A 25,879-nucleotide genomic window follows, 5' to 3' on the forward strand; every position below is an offset into this window, starting at 1 on the left:
TACATTTTAGGAAAAGGAGCTGATTTGTATAAGGATATTGTGTTATCATTAGCTGCCATGTCACAGGGCTTAACATATTTGCTGTGGAGCTCTCTCATGCACTTGAAGCAAAATCATTATATTAGGACATGATGTTTTTGGTAACATTATTTAGGGCATGAATAGATAGAGTACCTGCTATATTAGGCCTACAATATTATGATAGTAAATATATTTTAAAAAAAAAAGCCATAATAGGTTTTGATTTTAAAATTTTATTCTGACTAAATTTGGAAAATTTCTGCCTCAAAAGTGCCAATTTTATTATGGTGTGTGTTTTTCAGCGCTCTCCAATACAATAAAAATCCTGTTAAATCTTAAAAAGTGTTAACGTCACAAGTGGGTGACTCATAGTCCGTGAAAGTGTCACTTTATTGGAGTATTTTGAAGGTGTTTACAACATGAACACATAGTGAAAAATAGGACACAAGTGTACAACCTGGCACGACTTCTGACATTATCTCCCTCTTCTGTGTCACCAGGGTGTCGCCTCATCAATTATTGAACCAGTACTTCATGGTAATACATAATTTCTTATCAATTATTCATGGTAATGTGTGTGTAGTTTACTTAATTGTGTTATTGACTATCAAAAGTAATTTCCCGAAAATCCTCAAGGACGCAAATTGAATCAGGCCAACTACTGGTTGTGTCTGATCAGCTGATCCTTTATTCAAGAGTCATTCTAGTGCGGAGAGATATTTAGGAATAATGAATCAACAAATGTATTGCCTGTGATAAACTACTGCGTGAAGAGCCCTGAGGTGATGAGAGATGATATTTTTTAAAATGTAAATTCAACATTAATAAATAGCATATATCATGTTTAATGGGGTTTATTAAAAACTGCTCAGAGAAGAGGAAGAGAGGGAGAGAGAGGGCAGGCGTTTCTAAAAGTAAATAAATAATAAGAGTCACAATTGCTCTCCTCTCCCGGCTTTAAGGGAAGCTGATAAATAATGTATCAGAACAGATGGCTGGAGCGAGAGGCAACAGGAGAGGAACATGAGCGACTACATCTTTAATTGTTTTAAAGAACATGTCAAAACAGGACTGGTGTGTTCCCTGTCTGCTGGCGCTACAGATGTGCTAACAGAGTGGAGGGGACAACCGCCGCTCTGTCACTTGAGTCTGCTTCAGCCTGCGCAGGGCTCACACAGGAACATACTGTATTCTGGCACATGTACACATTTACACTGAAAATGGCTGATTAATATTAAAGTGCACTTTCACTTTAAAATCAAAAGAATGAGAGACGATTGTTTGAGCCCATTACTGACCTGATGGCAAAACACTGTTTTGCCAAACTCCTGCAAAATCCTCGCTGTCCTGCCATTAGTTCTACACGTACAGTTTACATGCATCAACATTCACAATGTAAGCTGTCCTCTTTAGGAAAACAAGAGGAACTTAAATTCACATTATCAAATAGGTCTTTGTTGCACACATGTTGTTTCTATGTTAATCCATCAAATAGAGTCCAAGAGTGCATGACGACAGATATAGATCCAAAACCACACTTGTGCTTTAATGGGGATAACAAGGCCCCAGATATTCAGCATTTCTCACAAACAATAATAATTTACTGTCAAATAAATATTTATTGTTTGCATCCATACATTGTAGATATCAGCAAAGTCTTTCCCAGCTGTTTCTGGAGTCAGTCAGTAGTTGTGCTTAGTTGCTCATAGGACCAGAGTAGAGTAGAGTAGAGATGTAATAACAGGCACAATCACACAGATGTAGAGTATCCATGTCCACGTCCAGCGCCTCACTTTTTCTCCAGTGGTTCCTTGGAGCATTGAGGGTGTTTGTCAGGGTTGCTGCCCAGGACTGGGACCTTGTTGACCGGGCTGGGACTGGAGCTGTCTCCTCCTCTTCCCACCTCGATGGCAGGACCCACCGTGGGCCTCGCCACCCCGGCCGGGCTGACTCCGACTCCAGACAGGACTCCCACGCCGGCGCCGGGCCCAGTTGCCGCCCCGAGCAGGTTGGCGGACTGCAGCACGGCCTCCGAGTGCTCACGGGCCTTCATGCGCAGGGCGGCCACGCTGGCTGTGCGGTTGCCCTGACAACCGTAGGGCGGCAGGAAGGACAGGCCCATGGGGTCGGAAACGCAGCAGGAGCACAAACCATTACCTGAAAAACAACAAAAGTGGACTCGTGGTGAGATTACTGGAGATTTTCATCATCATTATCACCATCTCCATTCACCAGTTAATGAGAATCATATTTACCTTTCAGTGTGGCGACCTGTGAGAGGGCCTGGGCGTAGGTGGCAGAATTGAGCAGCGTCCCTGGTATACAAGATGGGAAGAAGGGACCACCAGGACCCACTGTCCTGTTGATACTGGGGAGAACAGACATACTGTATCTAATCATCTAGAGAAAATCATAAGATGACGAATTCTTCTGTTGACACACGTACATTTCTAGTAATATCTCCTGTTTTATAACTTTTTCTCTAATTACTGTGCACCGCAGAGCTGCTTTCTCTGTGGCTTTGACTGTTTCACAATCAGTTTAAGTGGATGAGTGTATTAAGAACATTGTGGAATCTACAGAAATGACCTAGATGGCTATCAGAGATTTGATTTGGCAGTTATTGAGAGAGAGGATATTGCTTCTTATTTATTTCCATCATTCAGATCCACCAGACTATAAATCTGCAGCTGCAACCTTTCTGTCTCCCACCAATAGGAAACTATTTCACAACAGTAATAGCCACAACAATCATCTGTTTTTGTTTTTTTTCTTACCTCTGCTGCATCTCCAGTGGTTCTTTCTGTTTTCTGCTCTGGTCCACTGGGGACTGAGAGTTGATGCTGCGAGATGGAGGAGTGCCCTCACTCATCTGCTCTTTCCCTCCTTCAGGGTCTGTGCTCCCTCGCTCCGTCTTCCTCCACTTTGCTCTGCGATTCTGAAACCAAACCTACGATAAAAAAAAAAAAGAAAAAGAAAAGAAAGGGAAGACAAAAAGCAAAACAATTAAATTAAATTACTAATTAAAACTAGAATATTGCTGCACATCCTGACACATTTGCATCTATTAATTTTATTTATTGAGTGTAGCTTTATATCCATACCAAAGTTTTTCTCATCAAGTTCTTAATTTCTTCTTGTACGCTCTTTTGACATATCACAGACAAACAAATGCAAACTTCGAGCACACATATTCACTCATAGCTGTGTTTTTTTTTTCTGTCTGCTTAACAGGTCTAGCTAAGTTGAAACAAATGCTCTATTTGCTTCGTTTTGTCTTGTACATCAAGAGGTGTTTGAATGTGTCACGCCAGCGCTCTAATTTTCCCACAGTCCCTGACTTATCTCTGAAACTTCACCATCCACACAGCTGAGAAGATATAGGCTCGCCAAGTTCTGGTATCTTAATCGAATGAAGGTCACTGCCTATAACAACATTTAATTGAGCAATTTTTCATTATCATATTTTAATGACTTCCCACTGACAGTTGTGCTGCCCGAGAGAGAGGCAGCTATGATGAAGTCGTTTATTTCCCTATTTAGTGATTGTTTGACAACATCAGATTCGATTAGGACTTGGTTCTAGCAGGCATTAATCATGATGTGTGAATGGAGGTTAGAGTCGTGTGCATGTGCTCTGCATCCCTCCCATTGTATGGGAGGTATAAATGGTGTCAACAGCCAAACAAAACACATGCATTCATTCGGCATAAAGAAAGGACAACATTTTTGGTGGCAGGACAACAATACAACCAATGGACTTATCTCACCCCTGCACCTTCCAGCTAGAAGTCGCGCCCCCCCACACACACCCATCTCTGAATGGGCTATAATTGCTCCATTAATCTCAATTTGCTGCATGCTCTTAATGCGGGGGAGGCCCATTGACACTTTACAAAAAGGGGGGCAACAACACTACAACAGAAAGGAAATTTATTTTCTAATAATAATGTAAGTTTAATATCCCTGCATACTGCGGTGGATTCATGTTCAGATTTAATAATAGGAATGTGGTAATCGGATTAGGAGGGGAATAATTTGTTTACAATCCCTAATTTACAGCGCTGGATTCCATTATCAACCCCGCCATTGGGTTTAAGCGATAGTAAGATGACCCTGGGGAACAAAAGGCAAACTATTATATTTCCCACAATTAGATCTGCGCGCACAACAAAACCCAAAAGCAAATCTGGAATGCAGGAAATTACATACAGGACACATAACTTAATTACATCTGGCCAAGTTTATAACCGCGCATATGTGCAGGGCAGGAGCGGAATATAAATTACCAAATTTAAGGCTTTTTTTTTTCTCCTCCTAGTGTGTGTTTGTGTTTTGAAGTGTGTGTGTGTGTGTGTGTGTGTGTGTGTGTGTGTGTGTGTGTGTGTGTGTGTGTGTGTGTGTGTGTGTGAGAGAGACAGAGAGAGAGAGCGAAAGATAGAGAGAGAGAGAGAGAGTTTTAGAGGCTGCAGGCTTCTCCCTCTTTTAAAGCACATATCGTTTTCTGTCTGCGTTACGGGAAAAGGGATCTTGCATGGATGATGTATTCCTACCTTTGAGACGCGGACAAATTAGTGAGGACCATTATCGCTGGTTAATTATGAATGACCGATTAATCAAGCTAATCTAATATTCACCATTATGTTGATGTTATTAAAGTGCATCGCCGGAATGACAGAGTGGCTTAATTTACCCTCTCTCGCATGGTCAAACGTGCCCAGGACACAGTGCGCACAGTGCTGCAGCCATACCTGCACCCTGGCCTCGGTCAGGTTGATCTTCATGGCAAGCTCCTCTCGGGTGAACACGTCCGGGTAGTGAGTCTGAGCGAAGACAGCCTCCAAAGCCTCCAACTGCAAAACACCAGTTTAAGTTGTTTAGTTCATTTTCTATTAATTGATTTTTATCTTTCTTTCTTTCTTTCTTTCTTTCTTTCTTTCTTTCTTTCTTTCTTTCTTTCTTTCTTTCTTTCTTTCTTTCTTTCTTTCTTTCTCTTCCTTAATGTTATCCTCACCAGGTACATGCTGGTGAAAAATATAAAACCCATAAGCTTAACATACTATGAGATGGAAAAAGTAAAGTAGTCTAATGCAGGCTTAATCTTGGCCTAATATCAAATTGCCTGCATACACACAGTGAGTGGTTTACAGTTGCCCATGCATGATCCTTAAAAGCACAAATATTAGGCCTCGTTTCTAAAGGTTTCCTCACCTTGTGTTTTTATTTCCATATGTGTGAAGCAATTATGTTATTTTCTTTTATGCTGTTACCGTATCAGAAACAATTGTAAAGTCCTTACTATTATTATTATTGTGTGTGTGTGTGTTAGATAACTGGAAAGTCTCTGACAAAGTCCTTAATTTTGAAAACACTTTGTCTGGTGTTTTATTAATTCCATCCAGTTCCACGTGACTGTTTCGCTCTGAGTGAAGTTTCATATATTTCTTGTTTTCTGTATTTTTGTCCTGGAAAATAATTACCTGTTGCAAAGTAAATGTTGTTCTGTTTCTGCGCTGTTTTCTGCGGAGAAATCCATCATCAAAATCAGCCGCGGCGTGGTTGGCAAAACCGCTGGAATTCACTGGGAAAAAAGTCAAAAAAAGAGAATTCTGTCTTAATAAAACTCAGGTTTATAATTCCGTGTTTGTGTTTAAATTAATTCAAATGTGTTAAAAAGAAAACTTGGATTCCATGTGTCAATAAAAAAAAAAGGGATGCAGAAAAAAAGAACTCTGTATATAGGCCAAATACTCAGGGAATTTATTCTCTGGCACATTTGGTATTTCCATTAGTTGCATGAAACACTGATGTTGTGGGAGTCTGAGGGGAACCATGACGGACTAAGAGCCATGACACTCAACATCTGTGCCCGGGACAAAACGCCCCCTCTGCCCCGGGGCCAAACCACCAGCGCTTCTCACCGAAACACGCAGCAGATTGACATGGCAGAGGGAATATCAGACTTAACCCTTTACATCCACCTTTGAATTTGTGGCAAAGAAAAAATGACAGAAATGTTTATAGAGATGCATTAAGCATCCGACCTGTTTCACTTTTAATTTTTAAAGAGGGGAAATATCGTTTTTTTTTTACAATGTTGTTCTGACGATCAGCTGGCTGCGGATTAGAGGATGAAAATCTTTTAATTTGTTACTGGATAAAATATGTATTTCTTTTATAGGTCTGTGTCATTTTATTGTCATTATTAATTGAAGATATTCATCTTAATTAAAAAAAAAATGAAAGAAAGAGAGGCCTGACTCGGTTCTCCTACAACAACACACACTTTGTGCGCGCAAATACGCAGCTGAAACATCACTAAACTTTACAGACTCCGGCTTTAAGAGAGACATTAGAAATAACTCGCACATGTGTGGGATCGACTGAAAACAAGGAGAGGAAACTTACATGTGTTGGAGCGGCAGCACTCTCCGTCCAGCTGAGGCGGACAGTGGAAGTAGAACATCCTGGCGCGCGTGTCTGAGCCGCAAAACTGAACCTGGAATAGAGAGGAAAAGTTTCAACCCGGACTGTCAGATCGGCTGCAGAAGCTGCTACAGTGCGAGATCAGATCTGTGGTGGAAAAAAAATGAACACATGAAATCGTCCTAAGAAGAGGAGCCACCGTGCGGGACCTTCAGCAGATTCAAAGTTGAAGATGCAGCGCGTCCTACCTGCAGTGAGGATGCTGATGCGAGTGAGTTCCCGCTCTGGAGAGAAGTGGCTGCTGCACCTCCGCTGACTCTCTGACTCTGCCTGGGAGTGTCCAGATCTCTCTCGCTCTCTCTCTCCCCCTGTCTCTTTCTCTCTCCTACACACACACACACACACACACACACACACACACACACACACACACACACACACACACACACACACAGGCTACACACCACACTCACATCTCTCTCTCTCTCTGGGAGTGTCCAGATGTCTCTATAACTGTATAACTGTCTACAGAGTGTTAAGGCTTTCAGCTAGTGTCGCAGAATCTCACGCCTAATTGGTCCTAATCGGATTATCACGGCTTTGTCTCTCTCACCCCCAACTCCTGGTGTGTGTGTGCGTCTGTGTGTGTGTGTGTGTGTGTGTGTGTGTGTGTCAGAGAAAGATAGAAAGACAGAGGGGGGGAGCAGGGGAGATATACCCAGGGTGGCAAACGGCAGCTCTGCTCTGGTGCCAAAAAAATTCATCACAAGTGATTGTTATTCCAGAGTCAAGCATATTCCCTAACCATAAACATGCACACATACCCGCTGCACTTTTTATTTGGTTCTTTCATATATTAAAAAAAGGAGGATGACTGCTTTTGGGTTTTAGATTGACTGTCGGGTGGGTTAATTGCTCGTCAGGGTGTGTTAGGGGGTCCACTTTACAAGGGGTTGCGCATGTAGAACACTCACAAGGCCAAATTTTTGATTTTGTTCACAGCAAGGGGTCCTGCGATTTATTACGCTTCCTCAGATAAATGATCTGCTGCGGGACCCTTTCAATTAGTTTTAAAGCGCATCAGGGACGGCAGAGCGCAGACGCCATGCGTCTCTGAGGTGGAGGCAAAATGAGGCTTCGAGAAGCAGCTGAAATTTAGAAGAGGAGTGCGGGATTGGACTAAACCACATAAAGTGCAGAAAATCCCTTCTAATGGCGCGTAATTGGTTCTGTAATATCATTACAGGCGGATAATGGCCAGTTACAGGGCCCCGCGCTATTAAGGGTTTCCCTGGCGTGCAGCGTTTATGTTATTAAAGGGGGAATATAATGATATTTTAGTTATTAAATGCGCGTAATTAATTTATGCACCACTGAAAATAAAGTTGTTATTATGACCTCGGTGAGGTGCGTGGAGAAAATTGAAATCAAATAACGGTTGATAACTTTATCCCAATATTTGGTCTAGACAACTCTGACAAGAGTGCAGGCCCAAAGTGTGTGTGTGTGTGTGTGTGTGTGTGTGTGTGTGTATGTGTGTGTGCGCGCGCGTGCTTCCTGTCAGCGCCTTTCCTCTCTAGCCTCTGATGATTGCTTAAATGACTAAATGAAATTAAACTCTCATCTCCGCTGGTTACAAACTGTTTTACAAGTAAACTTTCAGTAAGTTTTGCAGATTTTGGGTCCCATCTCTACACGATTACAGGTTTATCTACCGGATACATTTCAGCACCTTGGTCAGCACCACACTTCCACACTCCAGTAAAACTCTCAAATGATCTTTCTGGGAGAATGAGCTTAATTTATACCCAATTTTGATGTATCAAATTGAAATCACCATTTACATATTTTCCACTATTACTGTGGTAAATATTGAAATTTACCACAAACTGAGAAAATGGGTCCAAAACTGTCCATTATTATTTGCTCTGTAAACTTTATTTAAAGGCTTCAAAATACAGTACTTTTTTCTTACATCCTTTTGGACTAATTAAACCAGTCCTCCTTTACCCAAATGGAAAAATGCAAGCAGCTACAGATGCCTATTAAATACAATGTATGTAAACAGTGCATCAAGTTTTTTTCTTTTTTTTTTTTTTATAAAACATGGCGTTTAAATGACTCTTCTTTTTGCCAATGTTTCATAAATAATTGGAGGTAGGCCAATTGAATATTACTTTGAAGCCCCCACCCCAGCCCACCTCACCCACCATGTCTGTGTACAGTTTATGAAAAGTTAGTCATTATAAAATCTACCAAATCCTATGGTGATTAGGTCATATTTATAAAATGAGACACTACTCCCCTGTTACATTTTACAGAAACATATTACAAGATATGACACCGTTGAGGTACAAATATTGAAAGTGAACAAAAAATATCATTATTGAGGAAATCATTAGGTAATACAGTTTTAACTTCGAGGCAAATACAAAGTGGATTCAAGTATAAGCAGGTACGGACAACAATCAACAAAAACAACAGAAATAGCTGTCTGAACAAGCAAAAAACCCAAATCAACCCATACTGTAGCTGAAATAAATTACACATTGCAACAGACTTTAGCTTCAGGACTTAGTTAACTGATAATCAACTGATGAGTAAAATCAGATGAGTTTATCAGATAACCCAACAGTCCATGGTACTGTAAAATTACTTTCCTACGATATGGTCCTTTCATAACAAACTGTAATAATATGAAGTTATCCATTTTCATACAGTGTGACCGATGTGTTTCTGCATTTTGACTGACAAAGAAACAGAACTCTTCAGGCTACAAGTACTTAAATATGCATCACAGTTCAGTCCTTTACTCCGGTTTCATCTGTGTTTCAGCGGAAGTGCTCCTTGAGTCTCCACATGCCCTCCTGACCAGAGCTCCTATGGAAGTCACAGATGCTCCTGAGCAGCTCTCTGAAGACAGGTGCCTGTTTTTGGGTCAGTCTTGGTTTGAAATACTCCAGCACTTCCTGGGTGGTGGCCTGTCCGTCCACATTCGCCTGGAAGGCTACAAAGTTGCGCAGATCCACCAACAGCTCGTCATGCTCAGTGGGCGGAACTGGGGTGGAGCTACTTGCTGGAGCTCCTGAGCTGTCCTCCTCCTCTGCTTCTTCTCTTTGGCTGGAGGGCACACTGAGGTGATTACGTGCTTTCATCTGAGCCAGCAGGGAAGAGGAGGATAGTGGGGCGGAGTTTGAGTCACTTTCTGCCACCTCCCCGCTAAAATGAGCTCCTGAACCAGGCTTCTTTGACGCAGACTTCTTTACGATAGCAGCATCCTGAAGAGAAAAATGTATGAATTTACACGTAGCGTAACAAATGAAAAATAACTGGCAGAAATACACTGTACATCCTTTCATAATAACACTGCTGTTACCTTGCATTTGCTCGGAGTAGGGACAGACTGAACCGAAGGTGCAACCAGGAGAGAATTCTTCTTTTGTCCAAACCGTTTCCTGAGTGAGCAAACGAGGGAAAAACTGAAATATGTTTCTTTTAAGTGAGATTAGTGAAGCTCTGGACAATGCCACCGTGTGAGTGCGAGACTGTGTACCTTGCAGGTGGAGGAGGGGGTCTATTGTAGGACAGTCTGCACTGCTGGCGAGAAACCTTAAGCGCTTTCAGGGCATCTTTGGCCACTCTGTTGGCTTCTGCCTCCACAAGAACATAGTCAGGGTTGGAGGACTCCATGATGGTGTCATGCTGCATCACGCTGTGGATACCTGAAGAAGAACAAGGACGATGAATAAGAAAAAAACGAGGCGCACCATTTTGTGAGATTTACTAAATAAACCATATCTGATACGACAGATGGAGTTTGTGTAAAAGAAGCTTACCAGATTTCTTGAAGAGCTTTGCCAAGACATAATCGTCTGATTTCTTCTGGTCCTCTGTCTCATTGTCTTCATTCTCCGTTTTCTTAAAGGTCTTTTTCTTCACCAAGTGAGAGATGCGGTGGCCTTCAAACCGAGCATCGTGGGAGTGTTTGCGTTTCTTATGTTTCTGTTTATCCGACTGCGCTGAGTCGCAGTGCTTCCTCTTTTCCCTGTGTTTCTGTGGGCTAGTCAGAGCGGACTCTTTGTCTCCGTGTTGGTGAGAACTGGCTGAGTTTGAGTTTTTGACTGATGGCTTGGTCGCATCCCATTCTGTGTTATTTTGTCCTGTATGCTGCATATTTGGTGAAATATTTGGCTCTACATTCACCCCATTTTGGTTGGTGCTTTCACTGTCTGTCGCAACATTTGATTTACCGTGAGAGTTGTTACTGCACAGAGAGGTATTACCATCTTTTAATGCAGGAATGTTTGTTGAGGAGTGTCTTCTTTCTGCACCGGTTTTATTCTGATTTGCTGAGGAGTGTTTATGTGAATGGTTGCCATGGTTTACCGTGTGAGATGGCCTTGGCCTCTCAGGTTTCTTGGGAGCCTTAACATCAGAGCCTGTACCTGTTTGAGGGTAAAAAACAAAACTTGTCAAGTGAATTCTTTCAAACTTATTTCAGGGAGAGATTTATATGATCTAATATTTGGACAATAAAATGCTTCTCCGGTAAGGACAAAAGAAAAACATACTAACCTGCAAATATGGCGCTGGTCTCTGTTCCGTGAGCTCCATCAGGGTCAGACAGGGTGAAGAGTTCATAGATGTCGTTAGACTTGAAGAACCGTCTTTGTTTGGGGTCTTTCAGAACACGATTGGTCAGAAACTGTTTGAAGATTTGCCTGAATTACAACAGATAAAAATACAGAATTAGATACTTGTGTATAATTTACCATTTTACCTCAGCAGGCAACCCCGATCCTCTGTCACCACAGAGTAGTTTGGCTGATGGATGAGAAAATTAGTTAACCGCTCTACTGTAGGTATCAAAATAGAATCCCTGCAGTTCTTCCAACTTGCTGTTTGAAAGCACTTTACAGACACAAACCAAACAGAGCAACGGTTTAGAAGTCCTAGATTGGCCATTTAATAATGCAGGAAAGCTTTTCAATTACTGAGAACTGGGATAGTGCAAGTAGTAATACAGCAGTGATGTGAGCAATTAGTCATGGCATTACCAATATTCATGGATGTGTGAAGTCAATGGAAAGATAACTAATATGGAAGGCTGGGTAAGAGAAAGCACAAAAGCCGGAACCGGATTTTTTAATCTTTTTTTTTTGTAAGTTCTCTAATTAAATGTCATGTTTATGGACATGTGTAAATTCAAACATGAAAACACTGCTGTCAGACCTGTGGTAGATTTTCTCCTCGATGGTCCCTGCAGTCAGCAGTCTGTAGATCGTCACTTGCTGCTTCTGACCGATCCTCCATGCTCGTTCCCGTGCCTTTGAACAACACAATAAATTCAAATAAATGATTATGGTAGAAAGGCACAGTAAAAAAAATATGAAGAAACGCAGAGTTGGAATAGTTTAATTTTATTGAACAAGGGGAAAAAAAACTGTGAAAAAAGCTGGTATCTAACTGGAAAAAATAGGTAATTTAATTTTACAAATAAAGCTGGTTAAGAAAAATGAAAATTCATGAGAAATAATGGACTTAGTAAATGTTTTATTTTAATTATTATTTGTGTGTGTGTGTGTGTGTGTGTGTGTGTGTGTGTGTGTGTGTGTGTCTAACCTGTGTGTCAGTACTGGGGTTCCAGTCTGGGTCATAGATGATGACTCTGTTGGCTCCAGTCAGATTGACTCCCAGGCCTCCGACTTTAGTCGTCAACAAGAAGATAAAAATGGATCTGTCCTGAAAGAAAGGCAAAGGAAAAAAATGTCAGTGATTAATAAAAAATAATGTCCTTCGTTTTATTTTCATTTTGAGAATAACTTTGGAGTAATACCTTATAAATAAATTTAATCGGTAAATTGTTAACTTAAAATTTTTATGTAATATCAAGAACAGTAATATCCTGTTCTCTCAAGTTATACTCTATTTCAAGAGAATCAAATAGCTTAAACAAAACGTGGCTTTTGTATACTTGATTCTTCCTACAGAGAAAAAAACATCTTTTGAAATCTTTTAAAATTGCCAAAATAAATTGTAAATATTCATCTGAAATTTTTGGATTCGATAATAATTAATCTGAACAGAATCAGAGGCTTTGATCACTGTTAATTAGTTATAATTTTAAAATCTTTCTTTGAAGATTCACATTCATTGCTATAATTCTAAGTGATATTTTTCACATATCCGTTTTTCAGTGGAGTCAATAAGAAACATTCTTTTTGAACAACAGATTGCTGTCAATTAGTGTTTTCACCTCAGGGTGAGGAGGGTTCCACTGAAGCATTTTTGTCCCTCAGGATGGGATTTTCAGGGGAAACACTCAGAGCCATTAGGGATGACTAATCCTTACCTCGTTGTACCGAGCGATGAGCGGCTGTCGGGAGGCTATTGGGGTAGTGCCGTCCATTTTCAGGTACGTGTAGTTGTTCTCCCTCGTAAACACCTCCAAGATGTCCATCATCTGGAAAGGAGGGAGACAATACAGACAACAGAAAGACAGTGAGCAAAGGAAGACGGGGAGAGAAACAGAGAGAGGGAAAGAGGGGCTGAGGTTTGGATTATCTCTAAAAGGATTAGAGCAGATTAATATTACATGGACAGAGATACCGACAGGGAGGGTCTCAGGTTCCCTCTGAGGTATAATCTCATTGGTATTGACTGCAACAGCTGGGGCCTCGCACACACACACTCGCGCACACACACACACACACACACACACACACACACGCGCACACAGGCACACACAGGCACATGGGCTGTAGGTAGACAGCAGCAAATACACATAACATTTACATAAAGTGACATGACAATTTCAGATATGCATTTGAAGCCTATGCAAAAATCCATCTGAGGGCATTTGTACAAACAATTCTAAAAAAAATGGATTATATTTAATATGTGTATATGTTAACTGCGTTTTAAGCAAAGTCATTGATAGATGAATCAGAGTTCCTGACCTGTCTAGATTGAGTGAAGAGCAGGACTCTGTGGCCCTGTTTGAACCAGAGACGCAGCAGTGAGTCCACCACTATCAGCTTGCCTGAGCGTTTCCAAAAGCCAAAGTGTTCCTCCTCAGTTAGCTGGTCCTCTGGGATTCCCCTCAGCATCCGGGGGCCACCCGAGAGAAGGTCAGGGTGATTACAGATTTTACGTAGCGCTATCAAACCTGAGAATACCTTCAGAACACACACACACAAAAGGGAACAAAGGTTTTGTTTCTGCCAGGTGACAAAACTGGTATAAAAGGTTGGTAGATGTCATTGCACTATACAGCATTGCACCTTTAAACAAATTAACACATTTACTTTAGTCTACAGGAAAGAGTTACATAATTTATTTACGGACAATAAAGGCCGTGTTTCTTGATGAAGGCCCAACGGTCACTGCATTAGTAATGGTGGTTAATGGACTGAGAGTGACCACTGAATATGTCTATAAGAGCATGTGTGTGTGTGTGTGTGTGTGTGCATGTGTGTTACTGTGTGTGTGTGTATGCATGCAATCTGCTGTGGTCACCCCTGGTTCTCCAACTGCGTCCATTTGTTCAGTGGTGATAAATTATCAAATCTCTCTCTCCAGGGTCTGGCTAATGTGAGAAGAGCAACTGCACAACCTCCTTCCAGAGAGCATCTTAAGGAATACTAAAGTCAAGCTATTAGGAGTTAAACAAAATTTACATGCCGAAAAAAATTTAAATGCCACTGACGATTTTAAAGTGTACAGGAGTGCATAAAAATACACACAAATGACTGTGAATGAAATGAGTGAATGGAGTGAGCTGAGTGAGACGGCTTTAACTGAACCAGCTTTAACTATGAAGGTGAGACTTACCTGCATGTCTCCATTTAGTATCTGGTAGACCTCTTTGGAATCTAAGAAGCTCTGATACACCTGCCGCTGTTCCTCTGTTAATCTGCAAAACAGAACCTACACAGACACACACATACAGACACACACATACACACACACACACACACACACACACACACACACACACACACACACACACACACACACACACACACACAGGGCAGTGTGAAAGTGTGTAATAAGCAGTGACCATCCGTTTTAAAGCCCCTTGATGAAGTGCAGTGTGCTAGAAGAGAAATTAGAGGGAAGCAATGTGTTTTTTGGAGCCACTGCTGTCCTGAGGGACTGACTTAATGAGCTGAAGTGGACTGAGGAGTCAACCAGTGTCAACCGCGAGGACAGACCAGAGACCAGCCACCTTAATGAATACCTGCTCCTTTTACTTTACTAGGACTTTATTAGCTGGCTTCACCTGACAAGGGCCGTGCACATTCATCAAATACTCCTTAGATGTGACACATGCAGTCACATCCAATCAGAAAAACACCTCCCCAGTTAAGAGATCCAGGCATGAGAGGCTGGTCAACACTTAGACAGAAAAGGGTCAAATGTCTTAGAGTATGATGAATACCTGTTCATTTTTGTCAGGTAAAGAGAGGTTGGCCTTGACGTCTGCCTTCATTCTTCTGAGCAGGTAAGGATTTATAGTGTCCCTCAGCACACACGCGCACTTAAACGCCGTCTGGACCTGAAAATCAACAACAGTTTAACGTTTTAGCACAAACAAACTGCCTTAAAACAAAAGCAGCATTCAGTTCAGTGTGTCAAACAATCAAACACTCACACCTGTCAGTGTGTTTCTTGGGGCGTGATTGTCGTTTAGCCCCTCTCCCTCCTCCTATCATCACCTCCCTCATGTTCCTGTCCCTCTCAGCAGTACGAGCCATTAAACATTGATCAGAGTGCTGTTGGTCTCGAGGGACAGAGCCCTCCTCTTTCATCACTACTACTGGCCAGCTCCACTGGAAACAGAAGGGGAGCTTTAGAAAGACTCAGCCCCACCCTACACTAGGAGCCCCACTGCAAATGGCCTGCTACACCTTATCCTGAGTTAGTGCTGAAGGCCAGTTAGCCTTTTAAACATTAACTCAATAGGGGTCCACAGAGGGATCAAAGACACCCTCGGCAAAGCTGGAGGGGACAATAAGATGGTGGGATTTAGGGCTCAATGGAGGTTAGAGTGGAAAAGAAAAAGCAGAGGGCAGCAGATGACCCAGGTATCCCTGCACAAGCTGCTGAGTGGATTCACATGGGGGGGGGGTGCATGCTTCAGTAATTGATCCCACATCCACATGCTCACAAAGCCCCACCCCAAACACACACATTTTTACATAAATCTGCTTGTACACACACAAGAACATCAGCCGAGGGCCTGCTTGTTGCTCTGAGAATTTCGAGAAGCGGATAAGGCAGCAGGGCTTAGCCCTCTCTGACCATTTAATAACATTAATAATTAGTAAAGGTTTTTATTATCGACAGCGGAAGAAGCATCAATAGCTGGCTTAAATAATTAAATCCATACAGTCAGTGGGTTATTAACGATTGAACACTAATGACAAAGGGCTACAATTTAGCTCACTGGCTCTCCACTTTAGCCTCTCCCTCTCTCTCTCACACACTAGGGATGCACTGAAGTTCCTTTGCATGCACCTACATTATCCTGCACTGCACTTAATGGCTCTGTTGTGCCTCTATCGCTCCTTCTAACCTGCTTCCACCAGGCTCTCCAAAATTGTGCTCATGTGCATGTGTAGGACTAGTGTTGTCAAGTGACACTTTAGCCCTTCATTGCACCCTCCCTATGCTACAGTTACAGGTTTACTGAAAGGGTTGCTGTATGAATTGATGACTTCTACGATGCACATCTGCTTCCTCCACTCCCTATTCACTTTGGACTAGAATGGAAATAAGCCATGTAGCTTTTTGCTCTACTTCTAAAGTAACTGTGTTACTTTAAAAATGTATTTTCTTCTAACATTTAATGAAAATGGTCAGTAAATCAAATTGTACCAAAAAACAAGATAACACACAAAGACATTCTTATTGTCAGCCATACTCCTTGTTTCCCCTTTGCTTTAATCTTCTCAAAATATATTCCAAGTCTCAAATGGGGCCGATATCCCTTATTGTACCCCAAAGTAAGAAGAAGTATTAAGGAGCAAAATCTGCATTTGGGGTATGCTTGTACCTGTACAGGTGAGGCATTGCTGTATCCCCCCATGGTGATCGGCACAGAGAACTGCTCCATGAAGACAGGTAATGTCCCCAGTTTGCCGGGGAAGACAAAATCAAACAGAGACCACAGCTCCTTCAAATTGTTCTGCATAGGAGAGCCTGACAGGATGAACCTGTGGGGGGTGCGAAACTACAGAGAGGAAAGAGACAATGTTCCCTTTACATTCATACACATTTAAAATATGGTGCACATGTATGTTGCAGTATAAGAATGAATAGCAGCAAAAACATCTTTCAAAAAGGTAGAAAAACAAACTGACAACTGTGTGTATTTAAACCAGCAAAATGTATAATACAATTTTAAAAGCGGTTTATAACTCTTTAAACTCTGCACAGCTTACATTCATTACCAGTGACTGGACCCTTCAGGTGCTGTGGTTAAAATGTGTGTGTACTGAAAGTGTGTGAATACCTGTTTGCAGGCAGTGGTAACTCCAGCATTTGGATTCCTGATCTTATGGCCTTCATCCAGTATAATGTAGTGCCAATCGTACCGCTGCAAGGCATCTTGCATTGTCCTCACGGCGGAATATGAGGTTATCAGAATACCGTGACATGATGCTATCTCTGGAATGAGCCTTTCCTGCAGCAGAAATAAAAGAAGAGACACAAACCTCATCGGTACAAGTTTCAGTCAGTGCAAGTCTGAACCATCTCTAGTATCCTGTACTTTGAGGAGTGCCCAAGAAGAAGGTGTTTGAGAGAGTGAGAGAGGGGAAGAGGGGAGACGGTTTGGAGGTAATATCTTATAAACAGACCTCTAGTGCCCCCCAGAGGAAAAAAGACCCAGAAGAAAAACTTTCTAAAATTCTGAAAATCAAAATCCGACACACACAAACATAAACACGCGTCTACCTTGTTACTGGTGAAGGAGCCCGTTTCATGTAGAACAGCCACCCTGAAAGCGGGCCACCAGGTGTGAAACTCCTTCACCCACTGGTGCATGACTGTAGCTGGGCACACAATAACTGTGGGACCCAGACCAGCATACCTAAAACCAAACACACAGTAGATACATGTTTAATTCCAAACCTGGGATTAAAATGGGTAAACAAGAGATCTCAGAGTTCATATAACTTTCACCGACCTCAGCAAATTTCATTAGCAAATTAAAGTCATCATTTTTATGCAAAATTATAGAAACCAGATGGGTTAAAGTATGGAAATGTGCTAAACTTGCATGTACATGATGTGATGCATTCTGGCATGTGAACAACAGAGGAAGTTGAGTCCCCGACTATACAGTCTACCTCTACTGCTCCATTCATTCTCTGTGCTTTATACATGAATCAAAGAAGGTGTATGACCACATGTTCAGCTCCTCTGTGAAGATTTACAAGAGCTTTGTCAAACAAACACATACACACATGCACAAAGAGACACTAATGGGCTAGTATGAACCTCTGCCTGGTGGAAGCTATTGATACTGGGCCATAATTGAGTTTGCAAGCAATCAATTTGTGGGCGTCTATAGCAGACAGAGTATTGACCATCAGGGAAGCTCCACCTCCTAAGTGCATGAGTGTCGTTTGTGCAGTAAAACCAGATTACTGCCTCATGTTTTCCACTGTTGATTTGTTGCCCTATGCCTGCTCGACTCCCACTTCTTGAGTCCAAGATTCACTTTAAGTGTTCATGAAGACACTGACTCCACATAACACACACACACACACACACACACACACACACACACACACACACACACACACACACACACAGTGTCAGTGTTTTCTCTGATGTCTGCAGTAAGAAAGTGAAGAGTCTGATAATTGAAACATGTTTAATAATTCAGATGAACACTCTCAAGCAGAAATCCCCCTGATCAAATATTCATACCATACAGACACACAGGCTCTGGCCACAGTTTGTTTGTGCGTTTGTGTGTGTGTTTGCGTGTGTGTGTGTACCTGTAGTTGGAACCTCTGGTCCTCAGTTTGCTGTAGCTCAGTCCAGCCAGAAAGCTGATGACCTGGATGGTTTTACCCAATCCCATCTCATCTCCCAGGATGCCACCTGCCTGCTGACAGTGGAGTTCCCACATCCACCGCACACCTGTCTGCTGGTACCTGACAACGTGATATAGGTGTATGTACAAACATCAACCATGGACACTGAAATGTACATAAATGACGCGGTGGCCTGGTAATCAGACCATATTTCAACTGAAATCTGTCAGAGTAAACTCCATAATCCCTACCAGATTTAGCAATGGTTTATAGCTCATCTTGAAAGCCAAAAGGAAATTTCAAACAGGAATTAAAAATGGATTAGATTACTATTATTACTAATATACTCAGGCAGAACAAAAGCACAAGTCGGGGTAAATTGTGACAAACATGGTGCTTTGAGAAAGACACGTCTGGGAATATCCATAAAAGTTATAATGAAAACTGCAATAAGAATTTGGGATCTCTGGCAAGGCAAATCTATATTTATCAACTAAGCTAAACTAAAAGTGATGCCACAGTTATTCTTAAAAGTATTTTAACACAACAGACAGACAATATCACTTTTGCCAACATCTACTAGTGACCCATTGTAGCATTATAAGAAAAAGATTTACGGTGTCCTGATCAAATGATCTTTAGTTAATCAGTATAAAGATCTGTATGAGCAAAGGGTCTGATGTCGCGCAATATACCAGAATATGTACAAAGTACATAGATGATCTTTATAACTATTAGTCACTTCCTCAGTTGACAACAATAATTTAACGACATTTCTAACCGACTGTGTGGCTATTTGAGATAACTATAATTTCATCAAATCAAACTTACTTGTAAAGTTTTTTCCAGAGGAAACCTGGCACTTTGAACCCTTCATCAAACTCTGCATCACTGTCGTCCGTCAGGTCCTCACCTCTTTCTCTCTTCTCCTCCCTTTCTCGAAGACGTTGTCGCTTCCATCTCCTAGTAAGACAACGATTATATGCTGAAGTTATAGCACACTAAATAGTAAAATGTATTTATTCAATATTACTAAAACAAAGGTAACTTGCTAAGCTAGAAGTCCAAGATCAAATACCTGCTTAATCTTTAGACAAAGAACTCAAATATTGTCAAGCAACACTGAAGTGCTGACGGCTCCCACGGTCAGTTCAAACTCTGAGGTTTTGGTTTTTGATAATCCAAGCTCAAAAAGTGAGATATCTCAAGGGAATTCTGTTTCATGATGGATTAGATTTCTTTTTCTATAGGTATAAGCCCGAAGACACAATAATGACCTGTTCAGGGTATAAAGTACCCAACAACCCTGTGCATACTGGGATAGGTCCAGCTGCATGTAGCCCTACACAGGGTAAGCAGGTACAGCGAATGGATGGATGAATGGATGGATGGATGTTCCATTTGCACCTTCTGCACTCAGTGATTTATTTTAAGAGTTGCCTACACAGGTGTATGGACAGCAAATGTTTTGAGCTGTGGGTTTTTCCCTTGAGCGGTGGAACATCTATAGCTAAAAGGGAAATGTAAAGGAGAACAGCTTTAATAGTGCAGGAGAGAGGGCAGTTAGAGGCACAGTCGTCGCGCAGCAAATGAAGATTGATACCGACAATTAGTAGTGCGAGTTCCCCAGAAAGGTGTGAGGTGCAGAGGATAAGAATCCATCTTCATTTGGGCCTGGTCCTGTCACCCTGCCACAAAACTGGTCCTTTAGCTGGGCCTGGGAGACCACACTCTCTAATTAAGTCAAGACTAAGCATTGGTTCAGTTAATTACACTTTTCTGCCCCCACTCCACCCCCCATCCAACTACAAATACCATCCGCTCTAATAATATCATTCCTCATATAAGCTAGCCTCACCATCCATGCCATGTCCATGCTGTTGAACTGACATTCAATCACTGTAGTGTAGAAAAAGGACACATGCCAACACAATTTATTTGGCAGCTATAAATATGAAATCTCATTAGGGCTGCTCTTCCATTAATTTGAGCATTACAGTTAGTGAGTGTATAAAACCATGTGCAGGAGGATAATTAGGCCAGTGTGAGAGCAGAGAGAGAAGAAGAGCAGGGAGTGAATTTGCTTAGTCAAGAAACAGCTGCCAATCTCATCTGGGATTAACTCTCCTTCTGCACTATGGAGCCAGCAGAAAACAACTGCTTTCTCCTTAACTAAAGGGAAGAACAATAGCACATTTGCACCACTGCCATTACAAATGTGATGCAAAGTTAAAGGCTCAATCTGGTGTTTGTTGAGCATGTCATTTACAGGCCGGGATGTCTGCATTCTCTTTAGAAGAAGACATACACATGAAAACTTTTTGCATCTTTGCATCCAACCATAACTCCAAGTACAAATCTGCTCTTTACAAACTGTAAATAAATTACAAAATATTTAAAGTTACATAATCTATGTTAATTTGGGGGTTAAAATTAACTAATTATACAAATTTTAAAAAGCAAGAACAATGATCATACCTTATTCGCTGTCTGTAGTACTCCACATCTCCATCATCTTTGCATCTTTTATCTTTACCCTTCCCATCCTCCTCTTCATCTGAACTCTCAGGACAGTATTCTTCCTCACTGTCTTCCTTTTTCTTTACTTTCTTCCGCCCTCTTCCCTCAGTCTTTCTCTTGTATGGTTTCAAGTCATACTCTTCATCATCATCATCCTCCCCAAAGCCCTCCTCCATGGCTTCTCTTTCCTCTTGGTCAGGATCTACGCCTTCATCAGAGGGCAGGTACTCTGACCCTTCGCTGTCTGTCTCTTCTCCCTCAGTGTGATGCTTCTTCTTTGATTTATGAAGCCGTGGCTCAGCCTTAGGCCGAGCCTTAGGATGGGCCTTCAGAGCAATTATCTGGAGCTTTCGCATGCGCTTCCTTATTTTTTTATCCTTGGAAGAGGGAACAGTTCTGTTAGTTTTTCCATCAGGGCTGAGTCCAGAGCGCATCTTCTTCTTTAGTAGAGGGACTCTCTTCCTCTCAGTAGCCAACTTTGCCTGGTCCGCCAAGTACTCGTCAAAGGCGGAATTCTCAGCGAGCATCACTTTCCGAGGCTCCTTCTTTACCTCCTTCTGAGGGATTCGGGTTCCAAAAGGAGTCATGTGACCTTTCCGGATAAGCTCCTCCCATTCGGTCTCCTGAACAGGCATGAGCATGCTGCCCAGTGTGGATGGCCCGGCTTCTGGTAGAACACACATACAGGCTTAGTTACAGACCTATCTTTTTTAACCACTAATAGTGCTATGTATATGAGGGCAAACGTTTGCGTGCGAGAAGATTTTGCAGGATTCAAAAGATTGTTTTTGAGGAAAAAAAAATACACTGAACGCATTCGTTAGTCCTCAAGGTTACACAACAATACATTTTACTGATCGAACGTAAACATAGCTGTTTATTTATGAGAAAACTCTTCAGTGTACCTCGAAGTGTGCGGCTTCTATTATATTTGCTTGTTCAGGCTGATAATAAACAACTGGTGTTCAGGAAATTTCTGACTGAATGTTAAATCAGCACTGAATCACATTTGAAAAGAGACAGCTGCAACACTACTCTTTGTAGGTTGCAACTTTCAAATATGTTGCCCTAATAGCAACAACCCACAATGATGTTGAGGTGGTTTCCATTTGTTTCAAGTTCAGCTCTGCCAAAACAAAGCATAATGGACATATCAAACATAACTGGCTATGTATCTGACGTCATGCAGTCAAATGATTAGTACAAATTGTTATTATAGCAGCAAATGAATGCGGTTTTGAAAATTAAGAAGTGTCTATTGAAAGCTGATTGAAAGGGTTTGATGTTATACATCACAGTTCTGTTGGATTTTCACTCCGGATGTATTGGTTTTTACTTCCAAGAGTGAACAGACCTCTAAAGGTCAACAGTGCTGTGTGGCAGCATATAATCTAGGGGGGAAAAAAAACATTTCAACACTAAAAGAAACTCAGCTGCCACATCTGCACATCTTTCAACAGCCTCTGGCAAATATTTTGGTGGAAGTGTCAGTAATGGAATCCACTAAAGATGCAAAGATGTGGTAACTTTGATATTTTCTAAACAGCCTGTTTTTTAACACCAAATATGTATGCTTTTGCTTACAATCTTCTCTGTCAGTTCCCTAAACAGGGAATGTCACAGAATAGCCTTCTTGGCCACCATAACAGCAAACGGTATTAGTGCTCTGCATTGTTTCCATCTCTGCTTTGTTTTGCTAAATGTTGGGCAGTGCTGGACATGACCCTGGTTTCACATTATCTATAGAAAGCAGGGTACCAGCACTTTATTTGCCACATGCGACTCGGTGTTGATTACCCCCAGTGGTAATGACTGGGTGGTAGAACAATGTTTTGTCAATACACAGAAATAAATCATAGGTCAAAAATAAAAAGCGTCTCACCTTCCTCTTCATCATCCTCTGCCAAAAGCTCTGCTTCAACCCGTTGGGTGTCCTCTCCTCCTAAAATGGCCTGAAGTCGCTTCTGTTTGGCTCTGACTTTCTTCAGCTGCTTCTCCTGAATTAAAAGGTGTCTTCATCATCATCACAGTCACTATCAATATTATAGTTATGTGACATTATAATGTATAATTTTACTTTAACAGTTTGCCATGTGCAGTGTTTTACCTTATTTTCTTTCTGTCGTTTGACAGATTCAATCTTCCGACTGATATCTTTGCTGGAAGCAGCATAAGGAGACAGCTGCTCAATAATCTTGTTGATATGTTTCAGAGATGCTGTAACGGACCTGAAACACACACCATCAAAAAAACAGTTAGGTTTGTCAGCCCCTTTAAGGGGCTGACAAACCTATTTTTGTCAGCCCCTAAAATTTGTTATTTGTTATTTTGAAATCAAAAACAAATTTCTATGACGATAGTGGAGAAAATGATTTTTTTCATCTTTTATTTTCTTCATCCGAGCTTACTTAGTGACAACCTTAATGTCACCAAAGACTTTAAAGTTAAGTTTTCTATATAATTCAACGTCAAGTAAGTCAGTCAAATATGCTTCTCTAATTAAGTCCTGGAGAAACTGAATGATCATTATACTTTCACTACTGCTACAAATAGTATGATCTTCATTTATAGGTCATAGAAAAAAATATATCCGAATTGTTATTGCAGTTATTGTCCTTCACCTGACATCATCGAGCACAGACTGGTACTCCTTCTCAGCCTCGGCTTTAGCCGCAGCCTGATTGGCCTCCTGGATTGCCTCATCCACTTGCTGCAGGACACCTTGCTCCAAGACGTCCTGATCATACACAGCCACCCCAAGGCCCTGGAGTTCATCTGCTCCAGAACTGGCAGATGCAGCTTGAATACGCTGTCGGTCGATCTGCAACAAGGCCCCAGACCTCTTGCCAGCTACATGCACAGATGAAAACACATTAACTGACTTTGTGTCTATCATGATAGACCCTTAAGTGTGTCTGTTTTATTTCTTCTCTGTCATCTGTCCAAAGGGGTTGCATAGCTCACCACTGTTGCTCTCCCCAGGTCCAGTGTTGGCAGGATAGGCTGCAGCAGCCTCAGAGCCCTGACTGTTTTCAGGGAAAGAGCTGACTGCTGAGCCCCCTGTGGCTCCATCCTCCTCTGTCCCTCCCGGGGTGAGTGCAGCACTGGTCGGGCTAGAGAGAGAGGTGGGCACCTGCTCCTCTGAACCTTCTACAGGCATAATGGTGCAGCTGCAGGCTGTCAGTCAGTCAGTCAGTCAGTCAGTGGGTCATCCAGATGTAAACCGATGCTCTCCCCTGGCACTGCTTTAATACAAGACATAATGTTAACTTTATGTCGTTACTTTTGGTCAACTTAGACTTACACCCTAAAATGTTATGTTATTTGAGAACTGATTTAGTTAGTTGACGTTAACGTAACTGATAAACACTAACCTGTTACGTCTGCTTTTTAGCTATGGGTGACTGATTTTAAGCTGATTATGCTGTGTACGAAGCGTAGAAACGAGGAAATACACATTTCTGATACATCTTCTAAACAAAGACTGTCCTACAAGAAGCGGTTAGATAGTTCGTTAAAACATTCACATGAAGTTCAGACAGAAACATTAAACTCTCTCACACAGCTCCATTGTTTACGTGGCTAGGCTAACCTGCTAAGCTAACAGTGAGCCGAACATCATCAGCTGTTCATCCTTTAGAGACCAGCGGCTTCAGTGCAGCTACAGACGGAGATTCATGCGGCATGCAGTGACTGTGCTATCAGTGATGTCGGTTACATTAAACCGAAGCGACAATAACAGAGATTACTTACAAAACGTGCAGTTACACAACATCAATGGCTTGGTTTATGTCATATTACTTGCCATGCCTCCTGGCTTCCGGTGCCAGAGAAGGTCTCGTGCTCTCTGTTCAATGATTGTTAAATAGCGCCCTCTGTTGGTTCACAGCTGCAGGGGCTGTCGCCCTCTAGATGGCGCCACGAAGCCGCTTGTTATAATGGAGACCGTGGAGGAACTCACTGAACCCCCACCAACGTTGAAATTGGCTGGACCAGAGTTTGACATGTTTGACATGTTATCCATTGTCTTTTTGTTTTGCATAATCATCTTGGGAACCAGTCAGATGTATGTGTTGAAGTCGTCTGGGAGCTTTTGTGTTGCAATCAGGGTGCAGCTCAGACAGACCTTGCATAATGGCACTGTCCAATAAGCCACTCCAAAGTCTCAAAACTACTGTTTCTTGCAAAGCATCAGTCCTTTATGTAACTATTTTTTTCCTGCACTTGATGGATGTCAAAAATATGAGCAGTGCCAAATACTTATATCTCAGAGGAAGTTTATTTCCAGTGTCACGCAATAATAAACAAAGGACTTAATTAAAATATCATCTCTGCCTTGCACGGAGCAAAGGCCGGCAATCCTTCCAAACAGTGTTATAAGTGTAAACAGACAGATCTATATAGGGAGAGATATTGCTGTTACCCTTGGCACAGAAAGTGAAGGAAGATGGAGACACTGGTCTATTTTATTTGCTTAACTAGTAAATGTGGGTCACCTTGAGTGAAACCTCTCCAGAGACACTGGAGGGTATTTGAATTTAAAAAAGTATTGAACAAAAAGGAAAGTGTGTCACAGTAAGAAACAGGCCTTGTAGTTTAGTGAGTAGAAGACCTGCAGTGTGCACCGCTCTGATCAGGTAGCCAACAGACACACTGTTTTCTTTGTTGGTTTTCTTCTGGAGAGCTGATATAAAGGCTCAAAGATAGGAGTCAGAAAAAAGTCAGATAAACTATCAAGCCGCGGATGAACCATGTATGGTGGGAAATAAACCAATGCATTCGCACAATGTTGTGACTATAAGGCTGAGCGGCAGAGAGGAATGTAAACCTCTTGTCTGTCTTCGCCCTCCATCTTTTGT

General features: G+C 41.7%; 2 protein-coding genes and 1 long non-coding RNA gene across 6 annotated transcripts; 1 reads left to right on the forward strand and 2 right to left on the reverse strand.

Annotated features, from left to right (window-relative positions):
- Positions 1-1,045: 1,045 nt before the first annotated feature.
- drgx (dorsal root ganglia homeobox) lies at positions 1,046-6,757 on the reverse strand. Its single transcript, XM_023410598.2, has 7 exons — positions 6,696-6,757; positions 6,430-6,520; positions 5,502-5,602; positions 4,773-4,874; positions 2,799-2,971; positions 2,277-2,389; positions 1,046-2,178 (listed from the first exon to the last, which is right to left on the reverse strand). Exons 2-7 carry the CDS (start codon positions 6,485-6,487, stop codon positions 1,811-1,813), a joined length of 915 nt encoding a protein of 304 aa, XP_023266366.1. The 5' UTR covers positions 6,488-6,520; positions 6,696-6,757; the 3' UTR covers positions 1,046-1,810.
- LOC147818864 (uncharacterized) lies at positions 2,115-5,657 on the forward strand. Its single transcript, XR_015437521.1, has 2 exons — positions 2,115-2,205; positions 2,284-5,657. It is a non-coding gene; the product is annotated as an uncharacterized LOC147818864 (long non-coding RNA).
- Positions 6,758-8,363: 1,606 nt separating the features above from the next.
- Positions 8,364-24,845, reverse strand: ercc6 (excision repair cross-complementation group 6). 4 transcript variants are annotated; one of them, XM_023410614.2, is made up of 22 exons: positions 24,774-24,845; positions 23,985-24,262; positions 23,642-23,870; positions 23,128-23,248; positions 22,903-23,017; positions 20,979-21,687; positions 19,332-19,463; positions 18,462-18,620; positions 17,410-17,545; positions 16,967-17,137; positions 16,508-16,684; positions 14,891-15,007; positions 14,281-14,376; positions 13,407-13,625; positions 12,800-12,910; positions 12,070-12,189; positions 11,680-11,774; positions 11,023-11,168; positions 10,284-10,892; positions 10,001-10,169; positions 9,824-9,902; positions 8,364-9,725 (listed from the first exon to the last, which is right to left on the reverse strand). In XM_023410614.2, exons 2-22 carry the CDS (start codon positions 24,178-24,180, stop codon positions 9,279-9,281), a joined length of 4,353 nt encoding a protein of 1,450 aa, XP_023266382.1. In that variant the 5' UTR covers positions 24,181-24,262; positions 24,774-24,845; the 3' UTR covers positions 8,364-9,278. The 4 variants fall into 4 exon arrangements, with proteins under 4 accessions (XP_023266382.1, XP_023266383.1, XP_023266380.1 ...); XM_023410615.2 differs by having other exon boundaries at positions 20,979-21,684; positions 23,985-24,265; positions 24,774-24,844; XM_023410612.2 differs by having other exon boundaries at positions 23,985-24,265; positions 24,774-24,844.
- Positions 24,846-25,879: the final 1,034 nt, after the last annotated feature.

This window comes from Seriola lalandi, unplaced genomic scaffold (assembly GCF_002814215.2).
Source record: "Seriola lalandi dorsalis isolate HSWRI2012SDOR001 ecotype SW California unplaced genomic scaffold, Sedor1 jcf7180002054426, whole genome shotgun sequence".
In the NCBI taxonomy this organism is placed as follows: domain Eukaryota; kingdom Metazoa; phylum Chordata; class Actinopteri; order Carangiformes; family Carangidae; genus Seriola; species Seriola lalandi.

What these genes read in the sequence shown, in the direction of transcription:
- drgx (XM_023410598.2), bottom strand. Translation starts at nt 6,487, where the DNA reads ATGTTCTACTTCCACTGTCCGCCTCAGCTGGACGGAGAGTGCTGCCGC. An exon ending in GTGCTGCCGCTCCAACACAT is followed by an intron (nt 5,603 to 6,429) that starts GTAAGTTTCCTC and finishes CTTTTTTCCCAG; the next exon opens with TGAATTCCAGCGGTTTTGCC. An exon ending in ACAGGTCGCCACACTGAAAG is followed by an intron (nt 2,179 to 2,276) that starts GTAAATATGATT and finishes GTTGTTTTTCAG; the next exon opens with GTAATGGTTTGTGCTCCTGC.
- ercc6 (XM_023410614.2), bottom strand. Translation starts at nt 24,180, where the DNA reads ATGCCTGTAGAAGGTTCAGAGGAGCAGGTGCCCACCTCTCTCTCTAGC. An exon ending in AACGACAGAAAGAAAATAAG is followed by an intron (nt 23,018 to 23,127) that starts GTAAAACACTGC and finishes CTTTTAATTCAG; the next exon opens with GAGAAGCAGCTGAAGAAAGT. An exon ending in ACCAGAGGTTCCAACTACAG is followed by an intron (nt 17,546 to 18,461) that starts GTACACACACAC and finishes GTTTGGTTTTAG; the next exon opens with GTATGCTGGTCTGGGTCCCA.